General features: G+C 41.4%; 1 protein-coding gene and 1 long non-coding RNA gene across 2 annotated transcripts in view; one reads left to right on the plus strand and one right to left on the minus strand.

Moving 5' to 3' along the window:
- LOC129657294 (uncharacterized) overlaps nt 1-720 on the minus strand; it is a 119,572-nt gene extending 118,852 nt beyond the window's left edge. Inside the window, exon 1 of the long non-coding RNA XR_008716658.1 lies at nt 667-720. This is a non-coding gene — a long non-coding RNA (uncharacterized LOC129657294). The remainder of the gene's footprint in view (nt 1-666) is intronic.
- Nucleotides 721-867: 147 nt separating this feature from the next.
- LOC129657119 (vesicle-associated membrane protein 7-like) overlaps nt 868-14,774 on the plus strand; it is a 33,602-nt gene continuing 19,695 nt past the window's right edge. Inside the window, exons 1-3 of the mRNA XM_055587422.1 lie at nt 868-951; nt 10,365-10,435; nt 14,313-14,409. Coding sequence (XP_055443397.1) covers nt 874-951; nt 10,365-10,435; nt 14,313-14,409 — 246 coding nt within the window. The 5' untranslated portion in view covers nt 868-873. The remainder of the gene's footprint in view (nt 952-10,364; nt 10,436-14,312; nt 14,410-14,774) is intronic.

Below are 14,774 nucleotides of genomic sequence, written 5' to 3' on the forward strand. Positions count from 1 at the left end.
AACACCTTGCTAATGAAAATACCTAAGCTCATCTGAAGTTCATACTTTAAAATATTCTTGTCAAGAAACTCTAGGTCTAGAATAACTAGTCATTCCACCACTCCTCCCACTCTCATGTCCTACCCACTCCACCACACACCTTCCCTCTGACACACACTCACATCCATTCCCTACACTCACTTGCCTTCTTCCAAGCCTTCACAGAGCTGTTTCCTCTGCTTAGACTGTCCTACCTTTCTTCCCCATTTAAGAGAACCCCAACCCATCCTCCCCAATGGGACAGTGACTTCGAAATCTTTGCTCCCTCTCCCAAGGAGGATTAGTTGCGTCCACTCCAGCATGTGTGATCAGTTTATCTTTCTGTCAGAGCGCACATCCACCACTTGAGACTGCCATTTGCCTGCCTCTTTGACCACTACTAGAACATGAACTCCTCAAAATCAGGGTCTGGAACCTACTTCTGCATATCTGTTCATCTAAGTACCTAGGGAGTGCACATTGGGAGTTCAAAAAGTGCTTGTTGAATTCATGAATGAATTTCCTTTTAAATCAAGGTCGATATTTCATATGTCCTAGATTGTGAATGAATCATATGTACGTAAACACTGTGAAGTAACTGGCTCTTAAATGATTTTAAGAATGACCACGAAGAAAGGCTTCACTCACCCAAACCCAGTTTTTTCAGAGACCTCGCCCGGTTTCATCAGTTTCAGCCCAGGCAAGAGATGGCCCCGCCTTCCTGCCTGCCAATCAACCGGCCCTCGCGCCTGCGCAGACATCGCCCTCTCCCGAAGCCCCGCCCCAGTCACCGCCCCGAGACTGTTGCGGGCGGTTAGATGTGGCGGGAGGTTTTCCTTCATTAGCTCTCCCACTATGACGATCACCTACAGCTGCATTGCAAATGGCCGAGCGGTCCTAGCGGAGCTGGCCCTAACCGGCGGGTCTTATCAGGTACCCCTCCGTCGGCTCCTCAGCCTTCGGCCTTCTCAGATTCCACCTTTCGAGGGTGGCGCCCACCGGACCCGCTGAAGGGCGGTCCCGAGCGGGCTGAGGGGCGTGAGGCCCCGCCCCCGTGAACGGCCTGGCTGGTGAGCTGTGAATCCCTGGCGGGAGCCACTCGCACTCTCGGGCGGCCGAGCCGCAAGTGCGCCGCCCAGGGGTTAGTGTTGGTGCTGCACGCGACGTACTTGAGGGTGACTTGGCTGTCACGTTTAATTCCGGAGACCCCTTAAAGATTTTCTCTCCGCCGGGGAGAAATGGCCTGCAGTTCAACACACGTTTATGAACATGTTTTAGTTGCAAAATCCCAGAGTCATGGTGTAAGGGAACAATATAACAATGAAAACGGCGCCTGGAGCTGTCCTTTTATACCCAAGGGCTGCATTCAGTCCTCCTGCAATGTGTAATAAGTATTTCAATGGACGTAGATAGAGATTGCTACGGTAGCACTCAGGATGGATGACTGCTTGCCAACCAAAGAGATGATGGTGGGGTACTTGGCTTAAAAGCATTCCAAGAGTTCGCCGTAGCCTGGAACAGCATGGTGGGCTTGGGGAAACCTCAAGAACCTCAGGTGTGACTTGAGCGCAGCGTCGCAATATATGAGGGGCTAACGACGAGGTTAGAAAAGTGAACAGAGACTAGTTAATGAAAGGTCCTAGATTAAGTTGGTTCTCTTATCCTTGAGATACCAGGGAGCAGGTCAAGATTTATAGAGAAATGACTAAATCTCATCCATTTTCTGGAAAATTTGATATGGTTACAACATAGAAGGTGGTTTAGAGGAAAGAGAGACAGTTAGGATGGTGTTTTTAATAGTTTAGACGATCAAAGAGCCTGAGCTAAGGCAAAGACAGTGCAGAAGGAAAGGAATGGACAGATACTAAACAGACTTTGCAAACTAGTCCTCAGGAGTTAATGACTGGTAGGATATGTAGGATAGAGAACAGGGCCATGCTTGGGATGAATCTCAGGGTTTGTTTGTTTAATATTTGTTTATTTATTTATTTGGCTATGCTGGGTCTTAGCTGAGGCATGAGGGATCTAGTTCCCTGACCAGGGATGGAACCTGGGTCCACTGCATTGGGAGCTCGAAGCTTTAGCCACTAGACCATCGGGGAAGTCTTCAGGGTTTTTGGTTTTTGTTGTTTCCTTTTTTTTTTTTTTAATCTTTTTACCCACAGCTTTATTGAGATATAATTGACATACAACACTGCGTAAGTTTAAGGTGTATGTTTTCTCCATTTGTCTTCTTAAGTGGTATGAAATAAGAGGGCAGCTACAGATGGAGGAATAGGATTGTGGGAGAAGGAGTTAGGAGAGGGACTGCAAGGGAGGAGAGTACAAGTTGGGACAAGTAGAATTTTGTGGCCATTTGGAAGCAGTCCATCTGTTTGTGTATTTATTCCTCCATCTTATTCCCAAAAGATTTAAGTTGTAAACATGTCCAACAGATCAGAGATAACACTTAAAGATGGTAGAAGTGGGTAAGACTGCCCAAGAAAAGGAAAGAGAGTGAGAAGAGAAGAGCACCAGAAGGCAGGACACTATTAAGAATAGAATAGAGAGACTTCCCTCCTGGTCCAGTGGCTAAGACTCCCATGTTCCCAATGCAGGGGGCCCGAGTTCAATCCCTGATCAGGGAACTAGATCCTGCATGTCACAACTAAGACCCAACATGGGCAAATAAATAATTCAATAAATATAAATGTAATTTTAAAAAATTTAATAGAATAGAGAGGTGGGTCACCAAACAGGAGCAATGGTATTCTGAAAGCCAAGAGAAAAAAGTTACAAGAATGTTTTGTGCCCCAGAGAAGTTGAATAAGAGCCAACTTGGACAGGTAGGAGATGATAAGTGATCTTACTGATAGTGGTAGAGGTGGAGGAAGAAGACATTGCTTTAGGCCAAGTCGGGGGAAAAGCGGAAACAGTGACAGGTTTTATTTTCTTGGGCTCCAAAATCACTGCAGATGGTAACTGCAGCCATGAAATTAAAAGACATTTGCCTCTTGGAAGAAAAGTTATGACAGCGTATTAAAAAGCAGAGACATCAGTTTGCTGACATAAAGTCAAAGCTATGGTTTTTCCAGGAGTCATGTACAGACGTAAGAGTTGGACCATAAAGAAGGCTGAGGGCTGAAGAATTGATGCTTTCTAATTGTGGCTCTGGAGAAAACTCTCGAGAGTCCCTTGGACAGCAAGGAAATAAAATCAGTCAATCCTGAAGGAAATTAGTCCTGAATATTCATTGGAAGGATTGATGCTGAAGCTGAAACTCCAACACTTTGGCCATCTGATGCGAAGAGCCGACTCACTGGAAAAGACCTTGATACTGGGAATGATTGATGGTGGGAGAAGACCGAGGATGAAATGATTGGATGGCATCACCAACTCAATGGACATGAGTTTGAGCAAACTCTGGGAAACAGTGAAGGACAGGGAAGCCTGGCGTGCTGCACTCTATGGGGTTGCAAAGAGTCAGGCAAGACTTAGCAACTGAACAACAACAAGTGAATGGGAGATGGAAGCAGGGAGAATGAAGTTAGACTGTTCTTTCAAGAATTTAGAGAGCGAATGAGAGAGGCCAACAGCTAGAAGAAGCTTGGTCCAGGAAAGGCTTCATTTGTTAATGTAGGGAGAACTTTCACATGTTTGTAGGCTAATGGAGCGAAGAGGTGGAAAATTTTGTGGAGAGGGCAGTTATTGAGAGAGTAAGACCTGAAGGAGCACGAAGGGTTGGAATCCAATGTGGCAGTAGAGAAGTGAGCCTTAGATTAGAGGAATGCAGTCTTTCTCTTGGGGAAAGGAGGGGTGTGGGTGTAGACATGGAACTTAAGTCTCCTTCTGAGGCTTGTCTTTGTGCCAGTCCCTTAAATGCTGTGTTCCTCAGGGTTCTAACTTCAGTCCTTTTTAACTTGACACATTCATTCACACCCTTGGATTACTTTTGCTTTGATCACTGCCAAGTCCACTTCCAAAGTATTCACCTCTCTGCATCATCAGATTGTCTAATAGAGGTTCAAGCGGGTGATGTCCAGCACTAAATTCATTCTTTCCTAGCAGATTCCTCCTCCTGTATTTCTAATGTTGCTGGACAGCTCTGCCAAACCACTCAAGCTGGAAACTGGGAGGCACTTTCCATTTTTCCCTCTTCTATACCCTCACATCTGTTCTTTGCTGCCAAGTTCTATCATTTCCGTCTTGTGAGTGTATCTCGAATCCACCTCCTTGTATCAGAACCACATCTCATCATGGCCCTCATTACTTCTCATCAGGGTCATTGAAAATGCCCCCTAACTCATCTCCCAGACTTCAGCCTTGTTCCTCTCAAAACCAGCCTCCACAGTGCTACTCAGGAGACTGTTCCTAAAAGCAAATATGATCATGTCACTCCCTTGCTTCAAATCATCGGGTGGCAACTGATTACTTTCATCATAAAGTTCACTGTCCTCAGACTGGCATTCATGGCCCTCGTGGTAGGGCTTCTCCATGACTATCTCCTCTTCCGTGCCCCCCGGGTGCTCCACCCACCCTCAACTTCACACCGCTCTCCAGTCTGACCAAGGTCTCTGTTCACATCTCCTGTCCCCGCTCCCTAGAACCCACTTGTCTCCATTTTTTAGCAGTATCACCTCTTCTGTGCTTTGAGATGTTTCTGCATTCCTCCTAGAAGCTTCCTCAATGCCCAGGCTAATTTACATCCCTTTAACAAACTACTCGCCAGGCTGAACTGGAATCTTCTTTTACTTATCAGTCTCTGCCATTGTACTTCTTCAGGACAGGGACTGTTTTCATCTCTGCCCTTACAGTGTGTGATGCCTAGACATAGTAGATTCTCAATAACCATTTGATTAGTTATGAAGACACAGGGTCAGAAGGTTGAAGGAGTTTATAAGCCCAATGGACTCTCTGTATGAAGCACGCAGAGAGATAAGAAAGTGGAAGGTAGTGGAGGACAGGATTAAAGGTCTGAAATGACTGCTGTGTGGAAGGCTCACCAGGGAGAAGAAGGCACTTTATGGGACAGTTCTGTCATATATTCCTTCAGTGCTAAATATTGATGTCACAAATGTGTTATACTCATTAGAAAAGACTAGTACCAACCAAAGCGTAATCATGAAATCAAATAGAGCTGGACAGGACTATAGAGATGATCTTTTTGTTTTGTTTTAATTTTTAATGGAATATAATTGCTTTATAATGTTGTGTTACTTTCTTTTTTTAACTTTTCCTTTGAATTGGGGGATTACCGATTAACAAACAATATTGTGGCAGTTTCAGGTGAGCAACAAAAGGACCCAGCCATGTATACCACATGTATCCATTTTCCCCCAAAGTCCCCTCCCATCCTGGCCACCACACAACAATAATGTTGTGTTATTAATAGCTTCTTGGCAAAGGAAATGGCAACCTACTCCAGTATTCTTGTCTGGAGAATTCCATGGACAGAGGAGCCTGGTGGGCTGTGGTCCACGGGATGCAAAGAGTTGGACACGACTGAGCACACAGCACATTAATAGCTTCTACTGTACAGCAAAGTGAATTAGCTATATATATACATGAGCACGTACATGCTAAGTTGCTTCAGTTGTGTCCGATTCTGTGCAAACCCATAAACTGTAGCTCCCCAGGCTCTGCTGTCCATGGGATTCTCCAGGCAGCAATACTGGAGTGAGTTGCCATTTCCTTCTCCAGGGGATCTTTCCGACCCAGGGACCAAACCTGTCCCTTACGTCTCCTGCATTGGCAGGCAGGCTCTTTACCACTAGCGCCAACCTGGGAAGCCCATACGTGTACATATTCCCTTTTGCAGATTTCCTTCCCATCCATTTAGGTCACCACAGAGCGTTGAGTCGAGTTCCCTGTGCCATACAGTAGGTTCTCATTCCAGTACTTAGTCACTCAGTTGTGTCCGACTCTTTGAGACCCCATGGACTATAGCCCACCAGGTTCCTCTGTCCATGGGGATCCTCCAGGCAAGAATACTTGCCATGTCCTCCTCCAGGGGATGTTCCCAACCCAGAGATCGAACCCAGATCTCCCACATTGCAGTCAGAGTCTTTACCCTCTCAGTCACCAGTGAAGCCCAAGAACACTAGAGCTTTGCAACCCCATGGACTGTAGCCTGCCAGGCTCCTCTGTCCATGAAATTTTTTCATGCAAGAACATTGGAGTAGATTGCCATTTCCTTCTCCAGGGGATCTTCTTGACCCAGGGATCAAACCCACGTCTCCTGCGTCTCCTGTGTTGGCCGGTAGATTCTTTACCACTGCGCCACCTTGGAAGCCCATTTTATACATAGTAATGTATATATGTCAGTCCCAATCTCCCAATTCATCCCACCACCACCCTTTTCCCACTAGGTGTCCATACGTTTGCTCTCTCTGTTTGTGTCTCTGTTTCTTGTAGAGCTCATCTTGCCCAGTCCCTTCATTCTTCACACATGGAAGCAGACCCAGACAAGTCATTTTCTTAAACTGTGAGCACGTCAATCCCAGAAACAGCACTACTGCCTCGTGTGTCAGTTATTTTACTGCCTTATTTTGCCACTTGCTTTGTTTCACATTTTTCTGATGTCGTAGTTTGCGTACTCTAAAGAGACACTTTGGAAAAGCTAGGGGAATATGTTCCAGTGTTGAGAACAGAGTAACTGAAAGATTATGTATTCTCTTAATTCCCTTAATGTTTCTTAGGAAATCATTTTCTACAGAATACACTTAGATTTTTCAGGTAATACCAAGAATTTCAAGTTTTACTTTCTCCCAACTCATTAATAATAAGCTCTTCTCTCCCAAAAAGTTTTTATTTCAAGCATCATTTTCTGCAAATGGAAAAGTTAATCGGGAGCATACCTATTCAAGTCTTCTTATGTCATTTTCGGGTTCCTTTCATGCTTCTAAAGTCAGTTAATGGGATTCCATATAATTCGATATAGTTAACGTATTCTGGATAATCATGTGTGTGCTTGCTTGCTAAGTCTCTTCAGTCGTATCTGACTCTTTGCAACCCCATGGAATGTAGCCCACCAGCCTTCTCTCTTCATGGGATTCTCCAGGCAAGAATGCTGGAGTGGGTTGCCATGCCCTCCTCCCTGAATAATCATAATACCTTGCAAATTTTCCCCAAAGAATGAGCCTTATAATAAACAGGTAGAAGAAATCTTAACAATTATTTTTTATACAAATACATCAGTGAATAATAATGAATACAATTTTTATCTTAATCAAAAAAAAGAAGACTGCATAGTTTATCAGAAACTAAAAGCTGAATTCTTTTAGTCAATTAACATTTTACATATAGCTTCACGGAGGTCACTGAAAAGATGTTTGATTAGATACTCTAATCCCCAGTCATATTCAGTTCAGTTGCTAACTCATGTCCAATTCTTTATGACTCCATGGAGTGCAGCACACCAGGCCTCCCTGTCCATCGCCAACTCCCTGAATTTACTTAAACTCATGTCCATTGAATTGGTGATGCCATCCAACCATCTCATCCTCTGTCATCCCCTTTTCCTCCCATCTTCAGTCTTTCCCGCATCAGGGTCTTTTCCAAGGAGTCAGTTTTTCACATCAGGTGGCCAAAGGATTGCAGTTTCAGCTTCAGCATCAGCCCTTCCAATGAATATTCAGGACTGATTTGCTTGAGGATGGACTGGTTGGCTTTCTTTCGTTGGAGTTCAAGGGACTCTCAAGAGTCTTCTCCAACACCACAGTTCAAAAGCATCAATTCTTTGGCACTCAGCTTTCTTTATAGTCCAACTCTCACATCCATACATGACTACTGGAAAAACCATTGCTTTGGCTAGATGGACTTTTGTCGGCAAAGTAATATCTCTGCTTTTTAATATGCTGTCTAGATTGGTCATAGCCTTTCTTCCAAGGAGCAAGCATCTTTTAATTTCATGGCTGCAGTCACCATCTGTGGTGGTTTTGAAGCCCCAAAATATAAAGTCTCTCACTGTTTCCACTGTTTCCCCATCTATTTGCCATGAAGTGATGGGACCAGATGCCACTTAGTTTTCTGAATGTTGAGTTTTAAGCCAACTTTTTCACTCTCCTCTTTCACTTTCCTCAAGAAGGTCTTTAGTTCTTCGTCATTTTCTGCCATAAGGGTAGTGTCATCTGCATATCTGAGGTTATTGCTGTTTCTCCCAGCAGTCTTGATTCCAGCTTGTGCTTCATCCAATCCAGCATTTCTCATGATGAAGTCTGCATATAAGTTAAATAAGCAAGGTGACAATATACAGCCTTGACATACTCCTTTCCCAGTTTGGAAGCAGTCTGTTGTTCTATGTTCAGTTCTAACTGTTGCTTCTTGACCTGGATACAGATTTCTCAGGAGGCAGGTCAGCTGCTCTAGTATTCCCATCTCTTGAAGAATTTTCCACTGTGTTGTGATCTACACAGTCAAAGGCTTTGGTATAGTCAATAAAGCAGAAGTAGATGTTTCTCTGGAGCTCTCTTGCTTTTTCAATGATCCAACGGATATTGGCCATCTGATCCCTGATTCCTCTGCCTTTTCTAAATCCATCTTGAATATCTAGAAGTTCATAGTTGAGAATTTTGAGAATTACTTTGCTAGTATGTGAGATGAATGCAACTGTGCAGTAGTTTGAACATTCTTTGGCATTGCCTTTCTTTGGGATTGGAATGAAAACTGACCTTTTCCAGTCCTGTGGCCACTGCTGAGTTTTCCAGATTTGCTGACATATAGTCAGCATCATCTTTTAAGATTTGAAATACCTCAACTGGAATCCCATCACCTCCACTAGCTTTGTTTGTAGTGATGCTTCCTAAGGCCCACTTGACTTTACATTCCAGGATGTCTGGCTCTTCATGAGTGATCACACCATTTGGTTACCTTGGTCGTGAAGATCTTTTTTGTACAGTTCTTCTGTGTATTCTTGCCACCTCTTCTTAATACCTTCTGCTTCTGTTAGGTCCATACCACTTCTGTCCTTTATTGAGCCCATCTTTGTATGAAATTTTCCCTTGGTATCTCTAATTTTCTTGACGAGCTCTCTAGTCTTTCCCATTCTATTGTTTTCCTCTGTTTCTTTTCACTGATCACTGAGGAAGGCTTTCTTATCTCTTCTTGCTATTCTTTGGAACTCTGCATTCAAATGGGTATATTTTTCCTTTTCTCCTTTGCCTTTCACTTCTCTTCTTTTCATAGCTGTTTGTAAGGCCTCCTCAGACAACCATTTTGCCTTTTTGCATTTCTTTTTCTTGGGGATGGTCTCGATCACTGCTTCTGTACAATGTCATGAACCTCCGTCCATAGTTCATCAGGCACTGTATCAGATCTAATCCCTTGAATCAATTTGTCACTTCCACTGTATAGTCATAAGGGATTTGATTTAGGTCATATTTGAATGGTCTAGTGGTTTTCCCTATTTTCTTCAATTTAAGTCTGAATTTGGCAATAAGGAGTTCATGATCTGAGCCACAGTCAGCTCCTGGTCTTGTTTTTGCTGACTGTATAGAGCTTCTCCTTCTTTGACTGCAAAAAATACAATCAATCTGATTTCAGTATTGACCATCTTGTGATGTCCATGTGTAGAGTCTTCTCTTGTGTTGTTGGAAGAGGGTGTTTGCTATGACCAGTGTGTTCTCTTGGCAAAACTCTCTTAGCCTTTGCCCTGCTTCATTCTGTACTCCAAGGCCAAATTTGCCTGTTACTCCAGCTATGTCTTGACTTCCTACTTTTGCATTTCAGTCCCCTATAATGAAAAGGACATATTTGGGGGGTGTTAGTTCTAGAAGGTCTTGTAGGTCTTCATAGAATTGTTCAACTTCAGCTTCTTCAGCATTATTGGTTGGGGCATAGGCTTGGTTTACTGTGATATTGAATGGTTTGTCTTGGAAATGAACAGAAATCATTCTGTCGTTTTTGAGACTGTACCCAAGTACTGCATTTCAGACTCTTTTGTTGACTATATTAACAATAACCAGTCATGTTAATAATGTGTTATAAAAATAACTAATTAGTGCATCTTATATCTGCACACTTATATGTATAAAAACAAAATATATGTATATTTAGTAGTAGTAATGTCAGTTGCTCAGTCATGTCTAACTCTTTGGTACCCCATGGACTGTAGCCCACCAGGCTCCTCTGTCTATGGAATTCTCCCTTCTCCAGGGGATCTTCCCAAACCAGGGATGTAATTTTAATATATTCCTTCAGATTCATATGCCTATTTCATGATAACTCTTACCATGCATTATGAATAACTACCCATTAGTTCTCCTAGTAAACAGTTGTTCCTTAATAAAAAGAACATTCGTAAATTAAGGAGATGAATAATGAATGGCACTACAATCTTCTACGTAAATGCTAACAATTATTTTTTTTAGGAAGCAGCAGCAGCAGTGCTTAAGCTAGTACTTCTTAGAGCTGAACCAAAGACCATGATTCAAATGGGAAGGTAAGTTATATTCTAATAAAGTCTACTTTTTAATCATTACCAGCTGATAATTGGGCTGGGTTCCCCTGGTGGCTCAGTGGTAAAGAATCCACCTGCCAATGCAGGAGATGCAGGTTCAATCCCCGGGTCAAGAAGTTCCCCTGGAGAAGGAAATGGCAACCCACTCCAATATTCTTGCCTGGGAAATCCCATGGACAGAGGAGCCTGACAGCCAACAGTCCATGGGGTTCAACTCTTTTGAACTAGCGACTAAACAACAACCACCACAAACTGATAATTATAATGATAATAACATGGGGGGAAATATTTATCACACGGACTCTTGATTGAATCCTCAGAAATGAAGGTATAAAATTATGAATGGTAAGGATGACATTAAATTCAAGAAAGTGGTTACCTCTACAAAGAGAAGGGAGAAGAAATTGAGGAGCAGTATATGGGGGACATTAATTGTATCTGTAACATTTTGACTGAACAGTAGGGCTACAAATGTTCTTATCTTATTCTCTGTACCTTTTTTGGTATACCAAAATATTTCGTTAATAAAAAGGGCAATTTCCACTTGAAAATATCTTTAATAAGATCATTCTACTTTACTTGAGACATTATATGATGTGGCTTAAACCATGTAATGTCCCAAGTAAATATTTTGCTAGTAAAAGAACAAGTGGAGAATAGTGAAAGTGAAAATCACTCAGTTGTATCTGACTCTTTGTGACCCCGTGGACTGTAACCTGCCAGGTTCCTCTGTCCATGTAATTCTTCAGGCCAGAATACTGGAGTGGGTAGCCATTCCTTTCTCCAGGGGATCTTCCCAACCCAGGAATCAAAACCAGGTCTCCTGCATTGCAGGTGGAAGGCTCTTTACCATCTGAGCCACCAAGGAATCCCAATTTCTTTTTTTTTTTTTTTTTAGACTCATCATTGTTTTTTAAAGAGGAGGTTTGTTTTAGCTTACACTTAATGTAAAGACACATTAAATGAATGCACAGTTTTATGAAGTTTCTCAAAGGACTCACTCCCAGCAATCAGCTGCAGCTACCAGCTAAGCCAAAGAATAGGTCTCTGCCAACTACCCCAAAAACTCCCCATCATGATACCCCATTCACAACTTCCTCCCTCTCCCCCAAATCAACAACCATTCCAACTTCTGAAGCAGTCACTTATCCTATTTCTTCATCACCTGAGCACCTGAATATGCATCTTCAGGCAAAAGAGCCCAGTCCCACCCATTTTTTAGTTTGGTGTCTTTTAAGTCTCTTTAATCCACATATTCGGAGAAGGCAATGGCACCCCACTCCAATACTCTTGCCTAGAAAATCCCATGGACAGAGGAGCCTGGTAGGCTCCAGTCCATGGAATTGCTAAGAGTCGGACACAACTGAGCAACTTCACTTTCACTTTTCACTTTTCACTTTCATGCATTGGAGAAGGAAATGGCAACCCACTCCAGTGTTCTTGCCTGGAGAATCCCAGGGACGGGGGAGCCTGGTAGGCTGAAGTGACTTAGCATAGCATACCATAGCAATCCACATATTGCCCTTACATCCCTTTCCTTTCCTTACAATTTATTGTTGAAGAACCTACAGAGTTTCCCACAGTCTGGTTTTGCTGATTGCATATTCAAAATGAAGTTCATCCTGATCAAAGCAGTTGGGTCCAGCAACTTGATCCCTTTGGCAAGACTGTAGGTTTTTCATTAGTTTTGATCTGAGGGTACATCATTCTGCCTTTTGGCATATAGCACCCATTGATATTCATGGCCTACACCCTAGAGCCATTAATTTATTGGGGGTTGCAAAATAGTGATATTCTAGTTTTGTTTTACTTACTAGCTGGAAGGATGTGTAAAAGGGATTCTCTCCTCTATTTGCTTACCTATATCAAACATTCTAATTTGAATCTTTTGAGGACCTCTTCCCTGGTCTCCAGATTTGTATACCTAACCATTCATTCCATATCTCTAGAGGATGTCTAATGGGCATCTCCAACTTAGGTTCGAAGTCAAGCCTCCTCTTGGAGTTGTCCCCACATCACCTCTCCAATTCCTCAGGTCTAAAACTTCTATGATCCTTGATTTTTATCTCCTTTACTTCCAAATCTAACCCATCAGCAACTCCTGTTGTCTTTCCCTTCCAAATATATCCACAATCTGACTACCTCCACCACCATCTCTTGCTGGGGTTACTTGACATCAAGTTAGATTCTTTTCTTTTTTTCTTTTTGTTTTTTATTTTTAAGGGTTGCACTCTTAAAGTTTGATTTAATGACATTTTATCATTATGTAAAACATTTGTACGGCTCCAAAGTCAAATCTACAAAATGAGTTTCCTTCAAGAAGTCTCATTTTTGTTCCTTTCTTCATACTACTCTCTCTCCCTCTATGTAGGTAACTATTTTGACTAAGTTTTTAGTTTATCATTTTCCTTTTTTTTCTTTTCTGTAAAAGATACATCCATATATTTATGTTTCCTTTATGGTAGCATACGAGAATGACAGATAAATGGTAGTACATCATAAGCACTTTTCTCCACCTTGCATTTGTCAGTTAACAGTATATCCTAGATATCATGTATTCAAGTTTTTTAATATTTAAGGACATTTCTGAATGTTATTCACTAAGCATACTAAACATAAATTTAAAATCACATCCAGTATCAATTTACTTCAAATCACATATGTAACTTTTGAAGAGATGATAGAATTAGAAACTGTTTTCCTATAAAGACTCGCCCCAATTTAAAAATAAAAATAAATATTTTTTAAGTCACTAAGTCATGTCTGACTCTTTGTGACCCCATGGACTACCAGGCTTCTCTGTCCATGGAATTCTCCAGGCAAGAATACTGGAGAGAGTTGCCATTTCCTTCTGCAGGGGATTTTCCTGACCCAGGGATCGAACCCATATCTCCTGCTTGGCAGGCGGATTCTTTACCACTGAGCCACCTGGGAAGCCCTAGTGGATATTATGCATGTCAACTAATACCATCATTAAAAATATTTGTAGTATATTGTATTCATGTTATGATATGAAGGATTTGTTTTGAAAGGGTGCATATTTAAAATTTTCTACCTCCAGGATTATCTTTTCTACATGTTTTGAGATTCCTCATTCTCATATATATCCAGTTTAACATTTGAACATGTCTGTTGCCTATATAACCATTTGGATATAGAGTGTTCAAAAATCACTAGATTAAAGCCTACGCACCAAGCAACTATTTTGCTTGCTATATCCCTAAGTTTTCTGGATTGCTGGGCAGTAAAAATGGTGACACTCTCCAAAAATCTTATATCCTCCTAAATGTCTGAGAAGGTACAAAAGGTACCTAGAAGCTAAGTGGTCTAAAAAAGGTACACTTTGGATTACTATGGGGAAGTTTAATTCCCCCTTCAACTCATGTTCTCCAGAATATTTGATCTTTGCAGTTTATGACTTTTAAATTCTAATCTGTCATGATAGAAAGCCAAGAACTGCCAAAATTAAGTATGTCTACCTAAAAATATAAGAATACTAAAAGTCAGTGAACAAATAGAATTTTCTGTTTGATCAGAATCTAGATGTAACCTTGGAATGTGAGTGACTTCCATCAAAGGCATGTCAAATATACATATATATGATTAGATTATTAGACTTTTCTCTGTTGTAATTTATTTTTCTTGATGCAATGTTAAATAGATATTCACATTTTAGAGTTTTTATCTAACATAATTTAATTCTTCAAATGTATGAAAGATTTTCTAATTATTCTGATTATAAAAAGTTACCTACATAGTTTTTATACTATTAATGAAAGCTTGAAAACAAAATCCAATTCTCTGTATCAGTACTTAATTTCTTTAATATTATATGTAAATGAATGTATTCTTTTCAAAGCTTTGTCTACCATACTCTCTTTATTGACGGAATCACTTACCTTTGTGCCTCAGACAATGCCTTAGATATTTTAACACCATCTGCATTTCTTAAAAATGTAAGTAATTTCTTATACTACTTTGACTTTTTCAATTACTGAAATTATGAGGTCTGATTTATAGTTTATTAGTAGTAATGTCCCTAGCTAAGAGCAGATCAGCCATCTGTCCATATAGCAGAGCCATTAATGACCTTCAGAGATTTCTCACCCTCACCCTTCACCTATCTCCTGCCTCCACACGTCCCCCCACTCTAAAGCAAGATCTGCAAAGACAATCAACCCAGATCTATCAGAATCTCTCTTTATATTTCTTTTGTCCTTTCAAAGTAGAAAAACTTAAGCTTTAGTATCAATAATATTTAGTATGCTTTCTTAGTAGCTGCTGCTGCTGCTAAGTCACTTCAGTCGTGTCCGACTCTGTG

This window comes from Bubalus kerabau, chromosome 7 (assembly GCF_029407905.1).
Source record: "Bubalus kerabau isolate K-KA32 ecotype Philippines breed swamp buffalo chromosome 7, PCC_UOA_SB_1v2, whole genome shotgun sequence".
In the NCBI taxonomy this organism is placed as follows: Eukaryota; Metazoa; Chordata; class Mammalia; order Artiodactyla; family Bovidae; genus Bubalus; species Bubalus kerabau.